Consider the following 24,001-nt stretch of genomic DNA (forward strand, 5'->3'; position numbering starts at 1 on the left):
TAGAAGTGAGGTAATAGATTCTGGACTTGATTTAGTGAGCTAACTTTAAATTAAGACTGGAATAGGAATAGAAAGGATAAAACTAATTAAAGAACATGATACAAAAGGTTGAAGCAGGTATGGCGTCTACTATGAGCAGACCAAAGCTTTAAATCAAAGCTGCTATCTCTGTTTTAGGGAGTCAAAGAAAAGCCTTGAAAAATATACAGGATATGAGTTACCCATGTACTTGCATAGACTGGGGAGTAGAGGGATTTCAGAAGCTACAAATTAAAGAAAAAAAGTCCTTGACCTAGAACTGACAACTCAGCAACAACTGTACACAGAAACCCCTGAGACAGTGGAATGATTTGGTATAACGAACAACATAAAGTCAACAAAAATAATTTGTACCACTAAACCACACCAGTGAAGCTACGGCAGAGCAGCCACCCCACAAGGACACATGACCACCCTTCCAACTGTTAGAGCTGGTCTTCTATACCAGATGAACAACCTCAGCTGGGACCAGGCCCCCACATATCAGCAGAGCTATATCAGCTGTGTGGGATGCCAAGAAAAAATGCACACCAGATCCACAAAATTGACACCTGAGCACTGTGTTCATCCAGGCTCTCCTGAAAGCAGTACTGCTCAAGATAGGTATGATGAGGTATTATGAGATGGGACAGAATCTTCTGCTGTGTCTCCATACATTACTGGTCATTTTAAAATCCCACAGATGTCCTAGATGACAGATATCAGCAGTTACCAGAAGATCCATACTCCTCCTTGCACCATCATCACTTTCTTCCCATCCTTTTCAGGCTGGTCTGCAGCAATGGCCATGAAACTGAAGCTTTCAAATCCCCTACACAGAAACCTGTCACTAAATAACTTCTGTGGAATTAAGTTTATTGTATCCTGAGTACAGGTATTAATGATAAAAATAATATCCAAATCTTGGACAAGGTGCAAAAACAGAAAACTGAACTTCTCATCATGCAAGACAGAGCCAGAACATTTGCTTGAAACAGCTGAATTTTTTTGCTAAATCTAAATCACAAATTGACAGGGCACTGTTATTGGAGAAGGAAGCAATTAACTACTGGGTTATGGCCACAACCAAAGACTTGATGATTGCTTATGGGGCCCTCTATTCAGTGCAAACAGTCAACCAGATTACGATTTGATGTAAAATTTGAATGTCATCAGTTCTCCATATTAAAATGCCTCTGAACAATTCATTATAACCTTGCCATTAGCAATGGAATTCCAATCTTAGAAGTTTATATGATGCACACTCCTCAGGGCTGCACTGAGCAAGTGGGAGCTGAAATTTATTATCCTTCCAGCTAAAGCAGAGGTGCAAAGGTGCAATTCACCATTTCAATGACTGATGCAGAAGGAGAAATATAGGACTATTTTGACATAAGGTTTATTTAGAACAAGCTCAAGCTAATGCTCCAACTACTCAAGGTTATGTTGTACATCTGCAGCTCATCTGGGGAATAAACTCGCCCGTTTTCCATTTCTCTGCTAACAGTGCAAGGACCTGGCTTAAATCCCTGGCTCCCCTGGCTGGACATTTACCCCCATCTAGCACCTTTCCCTGTGGGATCTTGCTGCATTCTCATCCCAAACATCAGGAGCTCATAACACTTCATCCTCGATGCTCGGAGATGGTGTGCAGCAGTGCCCCCTCCAGCCTCACACACATTACCTTACTCTCCACCACGGAGATGAGGATCTGCTCCATGATGCTGCTGGTTGCGGGGACAGAGGTCTGGATGTGGCCGATGACAATGCCAATGGCCACACGGGACAGCTCGTAGCTGAGGTGGGTGTTCCTGCGCACCAGCTCGATCAGTTCAGCACCAATTGTCTTGGGTACAGAGGCCACCAGGCCACTGGGTTCTGCTGACAGCGACTCCACCCCAGCTGCCTTCTTATCCTCCAGGCAGAGGTTGCTGAAGGCATCCAGACTTGCAGGGGGGGGTGGGGCAGTTTTCTTTACCTGAGAAGTCTTCTCCCCATCCACATTGTGGGACCTCAGGGTCCCCCCTTCAGCTGGCGGTGCTGGGGCAACCCTCTTGGACTGGGGAGATTTGCTGGTATCCTTTGAGGAAGTCCCATAACGGGAATGGGTGACAGAGCCGCTGTCCAAATTGCGTGTGATTGTGGTGTGGACACTCCGGCTCGGGACAGGGGGTGGAGTGTTGGCAGGACTGGAGGTGGCTGTTGGGAGAGCAGTCTCAGATACAGAAGAAGCAGTGTACAAAGTATCCAGGGATGTTGTGCTTATGGAGGAGGCACTAGAAGCTGACCCAGGAATAATTTCAACAGCATCTGAAAGGGAACAATTAAACATTCCTTAGCAGCAGCATCAAAGGAAAAGAGAAAAAACCCAAATTGTTACAGCAAAGTCCATTAAAAGGCTCATTGTGCATTCGACCAGAGCAGTTTAACTCCTCTTCCTGCCTCACTTATCTCAAAGCAAAATTGTACCAGTTGTCTCTGGAGCATTCCCACACAATCACCTCTTTAGAGAGGGAAAAAGCTATTCTGCTAAGATGAATACCCTTCAAAGGGCTTAGTGTTTTACACAGGGGAAGGGAGGGAGAGATGGACAAAACTAAGGGACAGAAAAGTCTTTTCCCTCTGGGTTAGGCTTTTTCTGTGTTAAGGACATAAGCTCTCACTTTTGAAAGATGGTGCCTCAAAATTGCAAGACACAAAAGGCTTCACACACAAGCCTGCACCTCCCTCTTGCACAGACCTCATGGTGGAGGAAACACTTGACTGACAACCTGTTTAGTCCCTCCCTTTCAGCACTCTCCAACGTTTGATCACGAGCTCTGCAGCCCTGCTAGCACCCACTGATTTCACTAGCCTCCACACTATCTGCTCTACGGTATTTCTTCCCCCACCTCTAGTTTTGACTAGCTCTAGCAGTGGGAGTCCCACCTTCCAAGGGAAAAAAATCCACAACAAGCAAAGAGATACTAAGATTTTTCTTTCCTTTAACCTGGTCTTATATATAGTTTCAGTAAATCTTATCCATTAATTTCTAGTGGGCAGAAATGTATCAGAGTTCTTCCCTGACTATGAAAACAATTACTTGGACAAACAGTGGGCTAGCTGGAGCTTCCCAAGAGCAGCTTGCTGTTAGTGCTGGAAGAGAAGGAGCTGCACCCCACAGGAAGCTCAGCTCTCACAGAAGGGAGTTACTCACATACACACATGCCCAAAGGAAGGAGCAGTGGGACTGATGTGAAGTGCCTTTGCTGCCCTTCTGCAGGCAACTCCAACCCTTCCTGCTCCATCAGGGCTTGGAGCCCTCCACTAGTCCATCCACCACTCCGCCCAAAGTAAACACCAGCTAGGCAGAAAAACTGGGCCCTTCACTCCCACACAGGTTCAGCATCCCTCTTTTTCCTCCTCCTCACAGATAATCATTCATGAATCATAGCTCCCCCCATGCTTCATTAAATCAAAACAATGTGTTGAAGGAAACTGACCTTTGCAAATTCCCACTACTCCAGTGAAAAATGGCTGAATACCATTAAGTACCATTATGGAAGTTGGTGCCAGTCCCAGGTCTCAATTACCTGCAAGTCAATAGCTCTGCCCTGTTCCACACAAGGGGACATGAGTGGGCTTGAGATGGGCTGAGTGTCACCAATGGCATCACTGTCACAGCACAGCAGAGCACTTGGGCAAGCTGGAACCAAGTCAGAAGGATAAGCACTGCTCTGTCAGCCCAATCATGCTGAAGATTAAGAAACTCCTGCCCTGACCCCATGGTCCTCTGCCTGTGGGCAGCACATAGGCAGATGTGTCCCTGGTATTATTACTGCTCCTTATAGCCACTGAATTAATGGAAACCCAACCACTGTACAAAGAAAATGCCCAGCAGATTGGAAGTCATAAACAAGACTTGAGACTGCATTAAAAGCCAGTGAGTTCCCCTGAAAAAGTATCACACTCTACATGCAAGGGAACATTCCCTCTGCCTTGTTGGGAGACAGCCATAGTTATCTGTGTGAGAAAAATGATCTTAAACCACTGACCTTGTGCACTAGCCAGACCAGCCACATGAGCAGGCTGAATTGCTCCTTGGAGAGCACTATGATTCCCAGGGCTACAGGCAATGGAGGAGCAGGGGGACGCTGTACTTAGCACCCATCCACAAGCTGCTCAGACCCTCCCAAATCAGAACAGACTTGAAGAAGCACTGGTCACCAGCTCAGGACCACTAGCATTGAAACCTACAGGAATCTAAGCTATCTATATTTTATACATGTATTTGTAAGGATATAAACCATATAGGAATTCAGGGAACGGATAAGGATGTTCATCTAACCACAAAGCAGAAGCATTCAGGCCCCATGGTTGTTAAATCACCCAGTGTTTGTTTCATGCCCAAGATCGGGAGAGCAGTTTGTCCTTACTTTTAATGGAAGCAGCAATCTGTGTGGTCTTGCGCTTCTCTGGAGGTGGGGGGGTGACAGGAGCAGCACGATGAGCCTGTGGTGGGATCTATAAGGAAAGATTTCAGAGCAATCAAAGGAGGTTGACAATAAAGATATCTCTTTTACAAAGACTTCTTTCTCACATGCATGTGTATATTTGTCCTTACATCTCGCTCATCATTTGGGGTAGTTTTCTCAGGAGGACAGATGCTAATAGGCGGCCTCCTAGAAGAACAAAGCAGGACTCAAACTGACTTCATCCCCTCCCTGTGACAGGCAAAGCAGCTCTTGTTTAATTGCTGTGTTCAGCAGCACATGGCACATATGTCGTGTAGACCTGTCAAGCATTTACTCCTCCTTTATTCCAAATGCAATCCCACACACTTACCATGTCTCCACATTACTCTCAATAGCTCCACAGAGGCTGCAAACAGAGTGCGTATTTACACACTCTTCTGGAGAGCTCCATTACATCAGCTACAAATACCCTTGCCGAAAGACAAAGCCAAGGACTGGAAACATGTAAATGCCTTTTCCATGCTTTCAAAGCTATTTCTGCTCATGCAGGGAGAAAATAGGGTTTGACCCTATTTAGTGCAGTAATATGTTACAGTGCAGTACTATGCTACCTATAGCAAGATGCACTGGGAAAAGCTTTGCCAGGGATTTGCATTAACTCTCCACATCTGGGGTTTCTCGTGCAAGTCTCTTCAAGGATTTCCAAGCCAGCAGTGTACAACCCCCAGACCCAGACTCCTACACTCATCTTTTCCTGTCAGATCTAAACACCGTGATCACCAATATCACGTTTACCCACAATTACTCCAGCGAGGTGCAGCCTCAGGGTTAACCTCTAATCAGTAGAGCATCACTGAACACAGCAGCCAAACTAGGTGGGAGCACTGCACATTGCATTCATGTGCCAGTCCCCACAGCCCAGCAGCTCAGGATCAGGAGACTTTGCTTGGGAGCTGTTAGGGACGGCTGGGATTCAGAGCCTGCTGCTTCAAATTTGCTTCTGCTTTTACGGGATATTGCAATCACTGTCTACTGCCAAACCTCCCAGGGGAGCACAGGATGGGAAAGGAGGTGATGGTTTGGATGTCTCGGGTAACGCAGCCTTCAACCATTTGGAATCTACAGTGACATTCAGTCCAACACAAGTGAAAATTTTCCAGGTGTGTTTGGCCCTGGAAGAGAAGTTTTTCTGTGCCCTGTCATTGCTGAACAGACCTATTATAAACACCATACAGGGCACAGAGCTCTGCCACCCTACAGTGAAAATCTGACACACGCCCCTCAAGGGTCTCTATCTTACATAGCTGAGGAGGAGAATGAAAAATGTATTTTTTTTTCCCCCAGATCCAGAAAGAGCAAAAACTTAATCTGAAATGGGAGTAAAGATATTCCTGTAGATAAAACACCTTCAAAAGCCACCTCAAATATTCAAGACTCGATACCAAAAGCTAACAATGTGTTCACAGCCTATGTCTAGATCCACTAGACAAGTGAAGACACAGCAGTTTGCATAAAGATTTTTAAAAAAGGATCTCTTAGTCCCTTTCCCACCCAACACCAAATACATCCAACCTTATCCCATGTCATATAAAAGCCACTTCTTTACAAGTGCCTTCAGCTGGTGAATTAACAGGAGACACTGCTGCAGACTCCCTGCCTGCACTCTCAGCTCGTGTCAATCCACCCTGCATTGTTCTCTGGGTGGAACGCTATCCAATACTTGCATACAGCTACAAAAATTATCTGTGTTGGTCCAAAAAGAGACTGCACAGCTGAGAGAGGTCAAGCAGATTGGGGGGGAGGGTCTCTGCATTGCATGGTTGGCAGGCTGGCCCCAAATCCAGAAAGCTCAGCTGTGCTAAAAGCAGAGTCCTGTCTGCAGAGTGCTGGAGCTGACAGCACGAGTTGGAGCTGCTTGGCACAGCACAGCCATGATTACTGAGGCAGTGGGATTTAGCAGACAGGCAGGCTCAGAGCTTAGCACAGATGCATGACATTGTTTAGAGATAACGAAGGTTGGGTCATTCTGGAGTATTTCCACGGCTTCCTTAGCCCTTCCAAATTTACCACACAAGTTTAACACAGTTATTACAGGCTAGTGCTTAAATTAATAGATGTATAGATAATGCTAGCTCAGCCTTTACCAGTTTAGACAGCCACACACCACAGTACAAGTGGCTGCAAGAAGAATGTGAAGCATCACAGGAAAAACTCTGGGCTTGCCCAAGCCGCTTAGTCAGGAGGTGTGAGGTGTAACTGACGGCCATCCCCTCCCTCCACCCCACATCCTAGCCACTGCCTCCAACAGGAGGATGTACAACACAAAATCCCCAAAGGGAAACCCCCCTCCTCTGTGTAGCTGCCATGGACAAGGTGACCACACAGGAGTCTTTGAAGTTCAGATCCCACCTGTCCAGAAGGGAAAAGATGAGGGACATTACCAAAGATTTAGAGAGAAGCAACTGTACTTGTGTTGAAAGCCTCCCTTTCCCCAGGCCTCTATTAGGGCATTGTGAACTTTCTGAAATCCACAGATTTTACGTATCTGCTGCCTGTCCTTTACCCTTTTTCAAGGACTGATAACAGGCTATGCTCCCCGTGCTGCTCAAAGACAAGAACTGACTCAAGCACAACATTCCCATTCCCTTTTCAGCCAAGCAGGCAGAGAACATCACCACTCTGACTCCTGGGAACAACATTATTACAGTAGTACCCTTTAAACAAAACAATAAAACAGTAAAGCAAATGAACAATCTCCCACCCACTACCTCCTCCAAGCAAACTCTGCCAAGCCAGACACACTGGTCTGTAGCAAAGGTTTCTGGAGATGAGCATCACAAACGCACTGAGCATGCACAAATGCAGCAGACTGACTAAAAAATACTCCAAGAGCCCAACCTCCACCCTTGGCAGCTGGTATGGCAGCAGCCCAGTCTCCCACCTTATGCTGACTGTGGAGAAGCTGAAGCACAAATACCCTCACCAACTACTGCAGCCAGTTCAGACCTGGGAGCAAAACCACTGAGAGGAAACCTCAAATTTTGCTCAGGATTTCAGATGCAAACACTGAATGCACCTGAAAATCCCAAGCAATGAAAAGCACAGGCCAAGACCTCTGCTTCTCTGGAGCCAGTGAGAAAGTTTAAGATTTCATTAGGTCTCCTTTTACTGCATAACCAGTGGAAGAAAGCAATGCTGCTTCCTCCACTTTGTATTTTCAAAGCAGTCAGGAAATCCACAGAGCTGTTAAAATCTCAAGGAGCCCTTTCAGCACAGGGCTAAGCTGGAAGCCCTTCAACTGCATCCTCAGTGCCACCCAGACAGAAACACTTCTTTGTCAGCCAAGGAAATTCGTCTTCCTCCTTTTTGGCAAGCAACCAAACCACAGACCAGATAAAGACAGGGAATCAGCATGGAGAATGGGCTGTAAGGTGCCCCATTTGCTCAGCCCACAATGTGCAGGCTTGAGAATGGAGCTAGTTTGACTGCCAAAGAACAAAAATGAATACTGAGGAGAAAAATGGGGTTTGTAGAAATCTGTGTGTTCAGCCAGAGTGAGCCAGAGCTACCTTTCATCTCCCCAAACTCACAGTTCTTCAAGTGTAAAACAAGCCTCATCTGCTGGGGGTGACAGCAGATCAGTGCCTTATAAACACAATACCTCCAAACACTCAGCCCAGAGAGATGAAGAAAAATTACCGTGCATGTGTTCATCTGTAGGAGGAATAAAAAAATCTCCATGCTCATCCTTGCCTGGCGTCTTTAGCCCTAACATCCAGCTACACCTACACAGGGAAATCTGGCACATCATTCATCCCCAACAGCCACAGCCTCATCCTTGGCTGCTACTTTGAAGCCTCGCTGACTCCACACTGTAACCTTGGAACTGCGTGTTGCTGAGATAAAAAAAGATCTGCTCTAAATCTTATTTCCTGCAATTTGCCTTTAAATTCATCATGATAAGCAACCTTCAGAAAAAGCAGGATCTTTGGGGGTTTTTTTTGGCTTTTTGTTTTGTTTTGAGTAGTATAAATAGGCAGCCACAGCAGATAAAACACTTAAGGACCAATGATCTTGTGCAGACATAACAAGGGGGAAATGAAGTAGTGCTGAGTGCTTGGAGGGAGCTCTACTGCTCATGTCAAAACTGCTCTTCAAAGCATTCTCCAGAGAGCCTGCATCTCTTTTAGAAAGTTGCCAAGAGATAGTCACACAGTATAGAGTGGATTTTGCATGTTTGTATAAAACCATGGACCCTCAAGTATTCCAAAAAGTATGACAAGTGTAAGTGGCAGAGGGACTCAGATTTCTCACTTTACACTGCCGTAATCCCAGGTCAGCAGCACAAACACCTGATTTGTAACTTTAGCTGCAAAGGCATTTTATTCAACAGGAAAAGAACTGTCACACCATCAAAGGAGGAGCCTTGCAAGTGTCCAGCCACTGTTACCTGATAGAGACTGTCATCCTCCTCCTCGAACTCGGTGTTGGGAAGGCTGTGGTGTCGCTCGTAGCCTGTCCGGCACACCCCGTTGGGCTGCCGGGACACATCCAGGTGGTGATCACTGGAGGACTGAGTCATAACCGTCCCCTGCGGGGTGGGAGAGTGGCTTTTACGGGACACAGTCTCCTTCCGGTGATGGATTAGTTTTCTGAAACAGAATGATGACATCAGGAAGAGCAAAGCTCAAGGGAGTGACCATGCTGCAATATTTAAATTATTTTTTAATGATTTATTGTATCTGGGCTATATATACCAGAATGGGCTACATTACTCTGCACACCATCTCCAGTTTCATTAACAACTAAGGAAGCACTTCTGGGGGAGGAAGGAAGAGGCTTTGCAAGAGCCCATAATTTATTCATCAGCTCACTGAAGAAAAATGCCTCTTCCTCGGGGGAGAGTCACATATTGCACTGCAAGCTTCAGAAATTGCCTGCACTTTAGAATTGCTGTTCAACAGAGATTAAACCAGCATGCCTCAGCACAGAGTCTGAGGTGTCAGAGAAAACAAAAATTCTCCTCAGAAGCAATTATTTGAGAACATACTAAAGACCTTGTGTCACGTGCCAAAAACCTCTACAATTCCTGGCTGGTAAAGCAGAGAAAATGCAGCCAGAAAGGTTTTTGTTTTCTCCTCCAAGCCTACAGTGTGGCTGAGAATCTCCTTTTCTTGGCATGCACAGAGATAGAGGAGCAAGGCCAAAGCTCTACTTCGCTGGACACAGTTGTTAGGAGGAGCAGCAGCAGCTCGAACACTGAGAACTTCTCCGAGTGCAGCAGCACTTTGCAGCACAGGGGCTCAAAACACTAACATCCAACATCCCCCCAAGGACAGAATGACATTGTGACCACCCTCCATCCACCAGCTCTCCCAGATACCCATCACACTTACTGCAGGACATCTCTCTGCTCCAGGTTGTATTTCCCCCCATTCTTCATGGCTGCATTGTGCACAGCCTCAATGGCACGGTCAATGGACTGGAGAACCACATCCTGCTCCAGCACCTGAGAAACAACATCCAACATGTTACTGTTCCCTCCAGCTGAGGTTCTTTTGCACCAGAGATTATAGCAGAAAATACACAGTACAGTAAACTCCCAGAGCTTATGTTTGGGGAAGAAAGTCACTGTTACAAGCACCGAAGTCCAATGATTCCTACATGGAGACCAGAGATAAAGCTTCAGAACCATGCAGCAGCCTTGAATATTTAGCCTGTTGCAGGAAGGTTTTGAGATCCCACGGCAAAGCCAAGCTTATCCCAAGCCAAATTATTCCTTCTCTTGCTGCGTTACTGTGGAGCAAATTCAGAACTGTGAATATGACAGCTGAAATCTGGTGGTCTCCAGAGTCTATCGGCTCTGGATGGTTTGGGTTTTCTTTTTTCCTCACTTTTCTCTAGATTTTTTTTAGGTACTTGTTTTGTAACTTGAAGCATCTTTTCCAAATCACAGAATCACTAGGTTGGAAGATATCTTCAAGATCATCAAGTCCAACCCATGCCCTAACACCTTAACTAAACCATGGCACTGAGTGTTACATCCAGTCTTTTTTTAAACACATCCAGGGATGGTGACTTTACCACCTCCCTAAGCAGACAATTCCAGTACTTTATCACTCTTTTTGTAAAGAACTTTTTTCTAATACCCAACCTATATTTCCCTTGGTGCAGTTTAAGACTGTGTCTTCTCATTCTGTCAGCTGCTGCCTGGAGAAAAAGACCGAACCCCACCTGACTACCAACGTCTTTCAGGAGGTTGTAGAAATTGGTAACATCACCTCCAAGTCTCCTTTTCTCCAGGCTAAACAACCCCAGCTCCCTCAGCCGTTCCTCACAGGGTTTGTGTTCCCAGCCCCTCACCAGCCTTGTAGTCTCCTCTGGATGTGCTCAAGCGTCTCAATGTCCTTCCCAAACTGAGGGACCAGAACTGGACACAGCACTCCAGGTGTGCCCTCACCAGTGCTGAGTACAGGGGAAGAACCTCCCTGCTCCTGCTGGCCACACTGTTCCTGATCCAGGCCAGGATGCCACTGGCCTTCTTGGCCCCCAGGGCACACTGGTGGCTCATGTTCAGTCAGCTGTCACCAGCACCCCCAGGTCCCTTTCTGCCTGGGCACTGTCCAGCCACACTGACCCCAGCCTTTAAAGCTGCAGGAGATTATTGTGGCCCAAATACAGGACTTGGCACTTGAACTTATAAAATCTCCACCCAAACTGCCACAGCAACATTTATTCCTCCCACCAGCTGGTTTAGCACTTGTTACTGCAATTAAAATAAACAGCAGCTTTGAAAGAAGAAAACACCAAAGGCTACTCCCTGGACTCACAAGAGGAGGCTAGAAAGCGAACAGGAAGATAAAGCAAGTTTCTACACTTGTGACACTCTAAAAGGCATTGTTTATCAACAGCTGATATGCCTTCAAGAGAAAAGACCTTTACAGGACTAAGGCAGAAGGCAAAGGACACGCTACTGAGTCTCTGACCCACAGGTCTCCCATAAGCTGCCACTAGTGCCAGCACCATCCGTTCGGTCCCGCTGCTCCAGCCTCAGCCCATGCACAAGGGGAGGAGGGGAATGCTCAGACTCCAGTGCTCACTGCAGCTGTTGGAACACTAAACCCTTCTTTCACTCGCTTTGGCCCCCCCTCCCTGCATCAGAGCAGCTATTTATCCAGCCAAGCAGTGGCTGGGTTTTCATCAAGGATGCACCTTAATTGGCCTTGGGGGCTGCAGAGCACAGAAGGGAAGCCCTCCCCGCTGGGGCAAAAGCGCCTGCCTCCATAACATTGGCATGCAGTTTTCTGATAACATGCTATGTATTATTTATATCCTGGTTAATTGCTTAACCAAACGTGAATTAATAGCTACCGCAGACTGTGGGGAAAAAAACAAGGTGTGGATGAGAGGCCTCTTCTGCAATACTCAGCTTTGAAAAATTTAGAAGGGGGATTTTTTTGTTGTTTTCCCAAGAAAGACAGATAGGGAAGAAAGCAACTGGGGAAAACTTTAAAAATAAAATCAAATTTGTTAAAGTATCTGGTCGAGAACAAAACCAAGACTCAGAACTCAGCTTTAGGACGAAGCCTTCAAGCAGCCCCATGTGGCCTAAGGACATGGCCTAGGGAGCATTTCACCACCTCTAACTACAGAACTAAGGAAACGGAGCAAAGTGTATTTGAACACATTCCAAGGAGGGCTGGAAGGAATAGCAAGTTATTTCAGCAAATTCTCACTGTTTTCTGAGAAGATAAGAAAAAATTACAGCAAGCTGCATGCTCTCTCTGGGAAAGAGGAACAGTTCAGAAGTCCCCAGCGCTGCTGTCTCCAGGAGAATGCCAGTGTTATACTGAGTGCTACAGACCTCTGCCCTCTGCACACCCCACCTGCCCTCCTGCACTCCCACAAGAGTCCCCCCCAGTCTTCCATGCTTTTACCCACATGGGTTTAAACCCTTTCTCAGTTCTTGATCATCCAAGGGAACATAGCAGTATAGAGCACTGAATCCTACTGAATAGCTCAGCATCTCCGCCCTCTTCCAGAGGGAACATCAGCCCAGTCCACAGGAATCCATCCACAGGCTGGAATCATAGAATGGTTTGGGTTGGAAGGGATCTTTTAAATCTTCTAGTTCCAATCCCCTATCATGAGCAGGAATGTCACTAGATTGCCCAGGGTCCCATCCAACCTGGCTTTCAACCTGCCCTGGCCAGGGATGAGGCATCCACAGCTTCTCTAGGCAAGCTCTTCCAGTGCCTCACCACTCTCCAGTTAAAGAATTTCCCCCTAACATCCAATGTAATCATCACCTTTCCGTTTAAAACCTTACTGCCTTGTCTTAGCACTACCTGCCAATGTAAAAAGTCATTGTCCATCTTTTTATTAGCCCCCTTAAAGTACTGGAGGCAATGAGGTTTCCCTAAAGGCTTCTCCAGGCTGAACAATCCCACTCCCTCAGCCTGCCTCCACAGGAGAGGCGCTCCTACGGAGCTGCTCCTTGCTGTGCAATGCCATTTATTATGGAGAGGGTGCTTCCTTCCTGATAAAACACAGCATTTTCACACTAATGCAGCACTGTGACAACTGGCTTTTAGTTGCTGTGCCCTTTCCTTTTGTTTCTGTTCCCAACTGTCTATTAACAAGGCCCTGTCAAAGGGCTGGAATAAAAAAGCAGCATTAACTTGCCACTTTATGACATTGTTGATGCTGTTCATAAACCATCTCCCTTGCTCAGCTGAGTTTGGAGGGTGTATGTTGGGTGAGGGGGGAAGCAGCAGGGTCTTCAGTACACAGGCTGCCTCACATTCTGGGTTTGTAGGACACCCAGCATCAGGGATTCCCTGCATTACAGTCATAAAGTTAAAAAATAAATATCAGTATTAGATCATGTGATTTAAAGGAATCTGCACACTCCTCAGGTTAATCAAAATGGCACTGCTTTTGTTTAAAGAGGGATAGATGAAAAAGCACATTGCAGTTGAAATGAGTGCAGATTGCAAGGGGGCAAAAGTCTGGTTCGCCAAGATCTCACCTATGATCTCCTCCCTAGGACTCAAGGGATTATGTACTCACAGCAATTCTGGGCAGTGCCTCGCTGTTTTCCCCATGCAATCTAGGGAGATCAATCACTCTGCAGGACAGGGGAATCCTTCCTGCATCCAGCACTCATTCCTGAGGATGCTGGCAGCTGGGACACAGGCAGGCAGAGGTCCTGAGCAGTACATCCAGCTCACACGTTCACAGGCAGCCCTGGTCATGCACAGCTCTTCAGCCTGCAAAGGAGGCCACAAAGCAGCAGCAAGAGCAGAGCCCTGGAGTGCAGGCAGGAGTCGGGTGCTCCAAAGTCCTGCAGAGTCCTGCCCCATGCTATGCTCTAGGCTAGAGATGAAACCCTGTTCATAAGCTAAGGCTCGCATGGAAGCAAGGGAATTCATAAAAAGGGCATTGCTGTAGGGTTATCAGAAGAGACGTACCAAGCAAAGCCCAGGAATTCAACTGGATTTACTGAGGCTGCACGGTGGGGGTTGGCAGAAGCCGAGCAACCACTGCAGCATGCAAGCTATTAACTGTGTCCTTCACCAGTTACCAGCTCACCAGGCACAGCCATGCCAGCCATTCTGGGAAGGCACAGAAGGTGGCAGGGACAGAACAGGGACAGGACAGTGACAGGGCAGTGATGGCAGTGGAAGGCACCAGCCCTCACAGGGTGAGCACAGGGGGCTCCTTGGTCAGTATGGAGTGATGGTGCCCAGGCCGTGGCCAAGAGGCATCAACCTTCTGCCCAACAAACTACAAAGATCAAGGAGTATTTGCTGACGTATTTATAACACATTCCCTCCAGTGCCTCACCCCAGAAAGGAGTGGGTGCCACCCCCTCTATCAGATATTTCTGGTTTAATCTAATTTCTCGCTGCAGCAGAGAAATGCTGGGCTCTATGAGCAGCCTGTCTCCACCAGCCTGGGGATGGCCAATGGCAGTGGACGAGCAGTGACCCTTGGGGATCACAGGCCATACTGCCTATGGGGCACTGTATCAGAGAACTGGGGGTACCACCAGCACCCCACAGGCCAGCTGCTCTGCAAGGAACAACTGCTCAATTAGAGCCATGATTCTCAGCCAGAAAACTGAATTTCTTCCTTCATGGCCTGGTGTAGGAGAATCACAGAAGCATCAATAAATCATTATTTCCTCGCTCCTTGCTAATAACACAAGCAAACAAAGGGTCTCCCCAGAGCCTGCTGCCAATTTCCCCCCCACCTGATGAGGACAGGACCAGACTTCAGCACTGCCTTGGGGTGCTTTGCACACCCCAATGTGGCTGGGGAAGGATGCTTTTTCCAGGGCCAAGGACAAGGTTTTAAAAAGTACCCTTCCAGAACGTCTTGTGAGTACCTAAGCACAGCCAACACAGGGGATGGCCCTGCAGAGGCAGGAATATATCTATCCCCATGCCTCACGCTGCTCTCATCCTCACTGCCCCACGGGCAATCTCCCCAGAAATAACCACACCTGCACAGGATGCATCACACAGGCTGGTGAGAGACCTGAGCAATTCAGAAGACACTACAGGTGTCCTTGTTGGTCAGGCAGCACAATCTCTTCTCCTGCCCTCCCTGGGCTATCAAAAATGTTGCCCCCTCTCTCTTTGTTTGTAATCTTTCCACATGTACCACTGGTGTTGTTTAAAGGCACTCACACAGAAGAACTGGCTCAACAGTCTAGAATAATCATACCTTTCAGAAAAGCATTTTCTAGACAAACAGGCTGACAGCTGCATTAGCTCAGACAGGCTGAGCCACATTGCATGCACAAGGCTCCCACATTTATGAAAGTGGCCCATTAACTTATGGCAGGCTTTTCTTTGCCTCCACAGGGGGCTGATCCAAGAAAACATAGCTTTCTTTTCTCCTCCTACCTCCCCATTTTTTAGTGATCAAGGGCATTTGCTTTTCTGCATGTGCAGGAATCCGTGCCCTCCTGCCTGAAGCTGCCTCTGCAGCCAGAGGGGTGCCCAGGCAGGGCTGCTCATCTTCACCCTCATCTCACTGCCCCAGCTTTCACAACATGACAACAAAGGACAGACAAAGTTTTGTCTCCAGTGACAGCTCAGTTTTCACGCAGCTGCACTGACACGGACCACTGGTGAAATTAATATATTTATCCTGCTGGCATACACAGGCACAAGCTGGTTCTTTGTTACACAAATCAAGAGAGGAACGCCACCTCTTAGGTCACATGCCCTTCACCCCCAGTCACCGCCAGACTGTCTGCGTGTTTATTCCTTCCAGATTGAAATGATCGCAGCACCAATTTACAAAAATCAACTATTCTTTGTCTGTGGCAGAGTGATGTGCCAGATCAGAGTTCCCCCTTTGGGACCACACAGCTCAAACAAATGGGCTGAATTTTCATTTTTTGCATTGCTGGGAAAAATTCAGCTAATTTCCCTTCTCTTATTGCAGCCCAAGTCAGAAATTTTTCGTCGCCCGGCTGTTGGCTAAGAGATTAACTTATTCTGCCGGCATGAAGATATTGTGCCTCGCGGCACTTAAAAACACACAACAAAAATGCAAGTGAAACAATGGGCAACTGCCCTGGTTACTGAGCAAATACGATGAGAAAAGCTCCAAACAAACCTGCAGCGTCTCTGACTAGCTAGAGAGAAAACAAAGACATGGCTGAGCTCTTCTGACAAAGAGGCAGCCCAGAAGCAGCCCAGGAATTCCTGCTGATATGCTATAGAGTGTTTCTCACGGATCAGTGTTTTTCCACTGTGTGCTGACAGCAGCCACTTGAGCGGACAGCCGGCACAAATGGGAAATGAAAAGACAGGATAGCCCAGGAAAGAGCTTAAGCTGTGCAAATCACGCTAAAGCAAAATCCAGAGCTCCTGGCAAAGAGATGCACTAACTAGGGACAGAACAGGCACAAGAGGCATTTGGAACAAACAGAACCCTGAAGGCAGCAGAGGGATGCACAGCAACCAAGCCTCAACCAATTTCTCTCCCAAGAGCAGGAAGCCTTGGAGCCGGGGAAAAGGGAGCAGAGAAAGACTGAGGGACAACAGAATGCATGCAACCCACCACTGCATGCCTGGACTTCCCGAGGTGGAAATGCTTCATCCTGGGTCACTCCAGCCACGCTCAAACCCTGTTTACTGGCCACAAAGACCAGAACTGGCCACTGATTCCTTCCCCTCATAATTTTGCACTCTCCAGTAACCAGAACACATGCCTTACGTCGAAACAGTCTAAGAGGATAAAAGCAGAGACATACATTTTTAAAATGAAACAATCAACACATACTTACATATCTTGCTGTTCCCTGCTGCCTTAATTGTTACTGCCCTCAATGCTTCAGGGGACTTCCCTGGCTCAAGCCTGCTCCAGGTGAACTGCTGCTAGACAATAGAGCTGCCCCCCTCTTTAGGATCACCTGTTCAGCATCATTTTTGCATACAATTGTTGAGTCAGTATCTGACACAATCAAGGTGGCATCTGTGCAGGAAATTTTACATTTCTATTGATACATACATAAACATAAAATGTATATATATACATATACTAGAGTTATCATCTACACAGAAAAAAAACCAACACTAGATAGCCTATGCTTTGTTGAAAACTCAGGATTATGAACCAGGATGTATCAAGGTGGAAGGAGACATACTGCAGGGCAACACGAGAAGTATATCAAGACTTTTGACATATTAGCATTTGAAGTTGAAAAAAAGCCCAACAGAAGGAGTTTTGCCAGACTTTGTGTAATCTTCAGTTTGGTGGCCCAAAAAATTGTTAAAGATGTCATTTGCTCACTGAGATACAGCACAGATCCAAGATCACTTGCACACAATTAGCATAGGTCTGTAAGAAAGACCCTATATTAATTATGATCAAAAACACAACTAATTTCTAAGTTCCCAGAGTGCTGGGAAGACTGCAAGGTGCTGATTTCATGGCTGGGTTTATGCTGCCCCTCTGTTCAAAGAGAGCAGCTCCAGAGTCTCACTGAGTGAAAAACTCATTCCAAGGTGGAGGGATCACCTGCCAAAAGTACTTTTACTATCATCCCTTGACACAACTCCTAAGCACAAAAGATAAACCAGGGTCCTTGAGGACTTCTCCCAATGATGGTGTTTCAGGCCAGGGACCCAAGAGAGCAAGCATATTTTCAAGGGCTCTCCAAAGAAGGTGCCCATATAATGTTTCTACAATATGGATCTCACAAGCAACTTTTCTTCTTTCCACAGTCCCCTCTGGGTCACAGGCACAAAGATTTGAAACATCAGTATTGGGGAAACCCCAGAATACCAAACCACCTTCTCCCCAACATTTTCAATCTGTACTGAACAGCTGCCACCAGTGTGGAATAAACACATCTCCTGTTTGGTGGGGACATAGTTCCCCACCGTGGGAATCCCAAACAAGTTGTCCACCTAAGCAGAACAGCCTGTCCAGACTCAGCAGGCTTCTTCCAGCCCCCAGGATTGTTCATTACTTTAGACTGGTACAGATTAATCATTCTGGCATTTAAACAATGTAACAACCAGACTCACTGTAAAAGATAACCCTCACATGCTCAATTGCTTTCAGGTGGGCCACAGTAAAGCTATGGCAAGAAGCAATATCCTCCAAAAGAAGATCCCATGCCATGGGTTTTGGTAGCTGTGTATTTTAACATTATTAACATTATTTCAGAGTAGCACTATGGAACAGGAGATATTATTCATGCTTTTGGCTTATCAGTGCTATACACAAGAATTACATCAAGTTAGGTGTACCAGCTAATTATAGCAAAGCCATTTAAAGATTGTTGAGGGTGCAGGTGTAGGCCAGCAATGGAGAAGGTATCAGAGGGGCTGAAATACTCCATACATGCTGCACTGCCAAGAGGGAGATCATGCTAATTGGTCACAGACAAAATACCCAAGTGTGCACACATCCTTGTTAGCTGAGAACTGCTCCTGCATGCACATTTATTCTTGGTAAAGCGGATGTTTCTGCTGATGTTTCTGTTCCCGACTCTCACGAAATCCAGCGAGTCAAAGCAATCAAGCTTTATTCGGACAAAGATAAAACAAAGGCTAATTCACACCCTAAAACCACTGAGATCTGCAGCAGTGTCTTACACTGTTACATGTGTGATCATAAAGACAACAGCACAAGCCAAAATAAACCCCAGAAAATTTTGAACTAAAGATCCTGCAGTTGTTTTTGACCAGCAGACAGCAGAACATTATTTTTCTGTGCTGCAAAACTCCACCAGACTGACAGTTTCCATTGACCTACAAAAGTACCTTGAGAATTGCAAGTTTAACTCTGTTTATCGAAGGGATGAGGCTAACTTGCTGTTATCTCCAAGTTTCAGTTCAAGAACAAATTCTGGGGTTTGTTCAGTGGGCTGAACTTTAAAAAAAAAAAAAGAAAGGGTTCAACTGGATTAGCTGACATTTCACCTGTAAGGAAGTAAGAGGTGAGTCATGGAAGAAAAGCAATTCATTAGTGTCCCACACTATCTGTGGGAGAAAAACAGCCTCTGCTTTAGCTGCAATTTATAATCCTATCTCCTTTTGCAGCTTAGAGTGGCACAGGCTCCCCAGAACACACAAAGAAATGGGGACAGGAGGGGAATGTCCTCATAGGACATTTTGCTTCAGGCAGCAAAACAGCCATAATCCCGTTTTCCTCACTTCCTGAGGCAGTGAGCAAAAAAAACTGTATTTGTTAGACTGTTCATTTCCCATGTGCCAAAGTTGCTCCCAGCTCCCATGGTTCATTACAGGATTGATTTCTTGTATCTGCTTCTCCTCATGCCACACTCACCTGTGTCAGCACCCATCTCAGAGGCATCAGCAAGAGCCAAAACCATTGTATTTCAGGAAATCTTCCCAGCCCATATCATGTGAGACAAATCCTGCAGGAATGGAGATGGCCAGGACTCGGCTCACCTCCTGCATGCAGGTCTGGAGCTGCCCAACAGCAAGTAAAGGATTACAATAATTCTGAAGCTGTGTGGTTTGCACAATTCATGTGCATGTTTTCACTCTCCCATCCCTCTAAACTCTTCCAGGTCAGGGGTGATGACCCTTTATCACTCCTCACTCCCTTCAGCCCAGCTAAGAGGTTTGTGTGGTCCTCCACATCTATCCACATTCACATGAGACCAAACATTGCCAACAGGGGATTTTTCTGAGAGAACTTTTATGCTCAATCATTAACAGAATATTAATAGTATTTAAAAAGTTTTAAAGTGACCAGAGCCCAATATGATTTTCATCACTGGGCAATGCTTCTAAGGCAGTGCCCAATAACACAGGAAAGATGATGATTCCCAAAACTGGATGTTGGAAGGGAAAAGAAATTTCCATCCCTGTTATAAAAAATTATACTGTGCATGTCCCTTGATAACAACTGCACAATTATTCCAATGCTGCTGCTGCTATCTCTTGTCATCAACCTAATGGAAGACAGACACATGAAATCAATTCAAAAAAACAAACTAAAGGGGATGCACTTCACAGTTTAAGTCAATAAAGGTGATTCTAGGGCAAAAACTTCATTACTTAGAACTTAGCAGATCAAAGGACATTGTTTTTTTTGATGTCAAATTGAGAAAGTCAGGCTCAGGAAAGTCCCTAAGCTTCTGCGGTAAGTAGGTAATGAATTTTTTATGATCATCATTCTTACTTGAGGTTCTGGGATTTCATGCAATTATTCTTTTAACAAGCTAAAAATGTGGACTTTCCTGATACTTAAGCTTCTCCCCAAATATTCCCCAAGGATAGCTAAGCCTGAACATAGAAGGAAAGGGCCCATGGACCTGCCTTCTGGCAGGTCACTCAGATGCAAATCATTGTTCAAACCATGGTCCATCCATCCCCCTGCAAACACACGTCCCTTCCTCAGGAAATCTGCAAAGGCACAGAATTCAGTGTTTACACAAAAAGGAATTGTCACCACATCAGATTCAGAGGCCATGGAGGTTTGCATTTGTCTGCTCAGTGGAAAGCTTCAACTTGATGTCTCTGGGCAGCCATCTGGTTTCCACAGGAGCTGCCCTGGTTCTCATTGCAGCACACAGACACCTACTGAACTCTGCTGACAGAGAGCCCTCCACCCCAAAAACCTGTCCAGTCACTTCCATGCCCCAGGTGCAAGGCACCTGTGTCATGGAATCAAGGCTTCCTTCCCACCTCCAGAGAAAGAGGATGAAACTCAGAGGCTGAGCTCAGCCTCCCAGCCAGTAAGCTCAAGGGCAGTGGAGGGGGAGCAGGCAGCAGAATAGTGGCAGATGACACCCCAGCTACATCAGCAGCTGAGGAGGTATGGCCCCAGGCACAGACCTCATGGATAGGCCTTCAAAGACATTTTCATCAAGACATCATCCCAGCAATTCCCACCTCCTTGTGACTGAGTGTCTATTTTTGCAGCTCTTGCCTCATCTTCTCCCTCAACCTTTTGGTTTTTGTTCAATATAATAGAAGGTTTGGAGTTCAGGCCTGCCCTAAGGTTTCCCTATGACAAGGCACTGTCCCTACTTGTACTATGAAAACCCCCAAGAAATAATTAATCGTTATTACTTAGAAAAGATATAATCTGAACTTGAAACCAGTGATTTAGCAAGAAACGACCCACAGACTGGAATTATCTAGCATGCCTAGTCCAACAGCTTGGGTTTTTTAAAATTTTTTAATTATACCTTGAGCAGCTGAACAACCTCAAATATCAGCCTATGGTGGCATTTCCAGACCACAGAAAAAAATCAACACCTTGCAGACCACTTTCACACACACCACCCCAGCCTGAACAGCAAAGGGGGACAAAGCAGCACAGATAGTTCCCTCTCCCCCCTATTGACATGACAGGAGATCCCTATTCAAAAGCACATTCCACTAGCATGAAAGGCAGCCTGAGTCAGTGGAATGGGTTCGCTGCACTTGCAGCTGGGCGACACTGCCCTTTTTTAGCTAGTCCAGATGGACAGGAGGAAGGACACAGGCTTAACAAGAAGCAAGCAGCTTCCAAGGAGGAAAAGACTGACAACAACTTCTAAATAATTTCAACAGGCAAGCAAATAACAAGGAAAAACAAACCCATGGACTTCCTACCTCACTCTAAAAAGCTGACAAAATCTTACTTCCCCTTCTTGCCTAAACCTTGTGTTAAAAGAAGAAAAGTTTTAGTTCTTTGCTCCCTTGAAAGGGAAGCAAACAGTTCTGCCACACAAGCTCTGCAATGCAGGTCATCAACACAGAAGATGCCACATGAAGCTGAGCCTCTCCCAGGGTGTTGGGTCTCGTCCTTCAGACAACTCTGTTTGCCCGTTAGCACTGATGGAGCTTTCCCCAGAATGGTGCTCAATATCCCTGTGGTGAGAATGGGATGGGGGCCGAAGGGGAGCAGAGACAAACAGATGCAGTCGTGAATTGTGTTCTCTGTTCTGCTTCTCACATGACAAGCTTCAAAACCCTGGTTTTAAAATCAAAGGTTTTGCCATGTGATAAAAGCCAAGACAAATTAGGTTTGACAAGACCCTCTTTTAAAGGTCAAAATTTGATTCGTGAGTCACTGGCTGGGGAAGCAAAATGATGCTCCTCCAGAAGCAGGACCAGGACCCACAATTCCTGCTGTGACTCAGACCTGAGGCAATGAGGTCAGTCAGGGTCCACAGAACGAACTTCCAGTGGACTGCCATTTCAAATGAGAATTTTTCCTCTAAATACAACAAGGATTTTTCAGATCCAGGTGCCAATGCACAGATAAAGCATAAACTGGGGTCCTCCAAGAGTGCCAGCACCTACTTCTCTCTGGAGAGTGTCAGCCCTGGAAACAAGACCTCCTTCCCACCAGAAGCTGGCACCCATCACACAGCAGTTTGCACACACAGCAACAGCAACTCTGGCAGGCAGAGATCACCAGCCCTGCAGGACCAGCTGATTCCCCAGTCCAACACCAAACACTTCCAGCCCTCACAGACCCTGCAAGCCTGCATACAAATATACTTTTTTAGTCAAATAAATTGAGCCAGTTCTGATATGGTGAAGATGAAAGCCTCAATTTAAGTTTGGTCTCAAGAAGAAACACAACGCACATCCACCTTAATTTAAAAATCTCTGTCCACAGAGCTCTGTTAGAACCTGTGGCTTGAAAAATTTTGGTTATGGCAGTAGCCATGTAGACTATTAGTATCTGTGAAGTGTAATTTTCTTGCAGCCCATCTATGCTATAGTTGCATACTAAGGGTGCTTGTACTTCCCTCTTCATAAAACCCTTCTGGAATTCGTCCTTCTTCCAATACCCAGACTGACAGCTCACACACTGAATACATAATCCTGTCTGTGACAAAGTTTAAATTGTTCATGAGGGAGTAAATCTGGGATGATCTTATAAACTCTGTTTGTTTTCATGTACATATGAAACACAAAAGGAACAGAATAAAAAGGAGGCTGCTTCTGTTCCAGAACCAGAGCTCTCCTCAACAGACAGGTTCAGCTGCTTTTCATGCTTCAACCATTGACAGATGTAAATACCCACTTTACACCATGGGATTTGACCTCCCCCATGGGCATTAATATGCCCAAGGCCTTGCAAGGGATCTTCTTGGGTCAGCCAGTAACCATGATACAGTCTGCTTTTGTCAAATCCTTTCCTAGTTTACAGGCTGCCCCGAGCATGGAGGTTACTCTTCTGTTGCAAGGAGGAGGACTCTTCACACTGCTTTCCCATCATTGCTAACAGAGCCCATTTTTCTTCAAGGACAAGCAACATGAATTCCTCCCCGCTCTTCAGTGTCTTGCTCCCTCTGTACTTCACAGAGAGCAACAATCACAAGAAAATCAATTTCCATGAACTTTCTGGTTTATTGGTTTCATATGTCTTTCAATACAAATCTCTCCTCCTCTGTTTTTCTGTGGTTTGGGTTTGTTGTTTTTTCTAGTAAGAGTTCACCCGATGGGATGCTGGAAATCCTCAAAGGAAACACAAGAGTGGGATTGTGAGAAGTGATGCAGAAGCAGAAACAGAGCAGGATGTTCCTTGTTCAAAGCTGTCAGTTCTTCCCTTTGCAAGAAGAAGCTCATCATCATCCAGATGTAAACAAGGAAAGAAAGTCTAGCTAAGTCTTTCATCTTCTCCTGATGAAAAGCATTCCAAAACCATACAGTAGGCAAAAAAAATCATAGATTTGATCAGTAAAATTGCAAGGTAACAGCAGGTAATCACTCGGGCAACACTTTGAAATGCTCACAGCCCAGCACTAGAAAGCAGGGGTGCAAATGACCTGGCAGACACTGTGACCCCACAGAGAAGCTGGGAACCAATCTTTGTCTGATTGCTCTGGGCAAGTGCCTCTTCAAAGACTGGGAAAAATGGCACATTTCCTCTTTCCAGTCTGCCCCCTCACCTTGCCCTTCCTCCAAGGCAGAGAGCTGCAGCCTTGCATTGCTCAAGAGTGGACATGGACTCTCAGACACGGGGTCTCCATACTGCCTGCTCACTTTTGACCAAAGCAGCCTTCATGCTGTTCAACG

At 46.1% G+C, this 24,001-nt stretch overlaps 1 protein-coding gene across 4 annotated transcripts in view; it reads right to left on the reverse strand.

Moving 5' to 3' along the window:
- Positions 1 to 24,001, reverse strand: part of NCKIPSD (NCK interacting protein with SH3 domain) — a 49,885-nt gene that overhangs the window by 19,241 nt on the left and 6,643 nt on the right. For 3 of the 4 annotated variants that reach the window (XM_086846257.1, XM_086846256.1, XM_023935370.2), the window contains 4 exons: positions 9,869 to 9,981; positions 8,923 to 9,124; positions 4,434 to 4,521; positions 1,703 to 2,328 (listed from right to left, as the gene is read on the reverse strand). In XM_086846257.1, coding sequence (XP_086702383.1) covers positions 1,703 to 2,328; positions 4,434 to 4,521; positions 8,923 to 9,124; positions 9,869 to 9,915 — 963 coding nt within the window. In that variant the 5' untranslated portion in view covers positions 9,916 to 9,981. Of the gene's footprint in view, positions 1 to 1,702; positions 2,329 to 4,433; positions 4,522 to 8,922; positions 9,125 to 9,868; positions 9,982 to 16,556; positions 16,724 to 24,001 lie in introns of those variants that run through there. The other variant, XM_023935369.2, reaches the window with a different exon arrangement.

Source organism: Cyanistes caeruleus, chromosome 11 (genome assembly GCF_971803275.1).
Source record: "Cyanistes caeruleus chromosome 11, bCyaCae1.hap1.1, whole genome shotgun sequence".
NCBI classification, from domain to species: Eukaryota; Metazoa; Chordata; class Aves; order Passeriformes; family Paridae; genus Cyanistes; species Cyanistes caeruleus.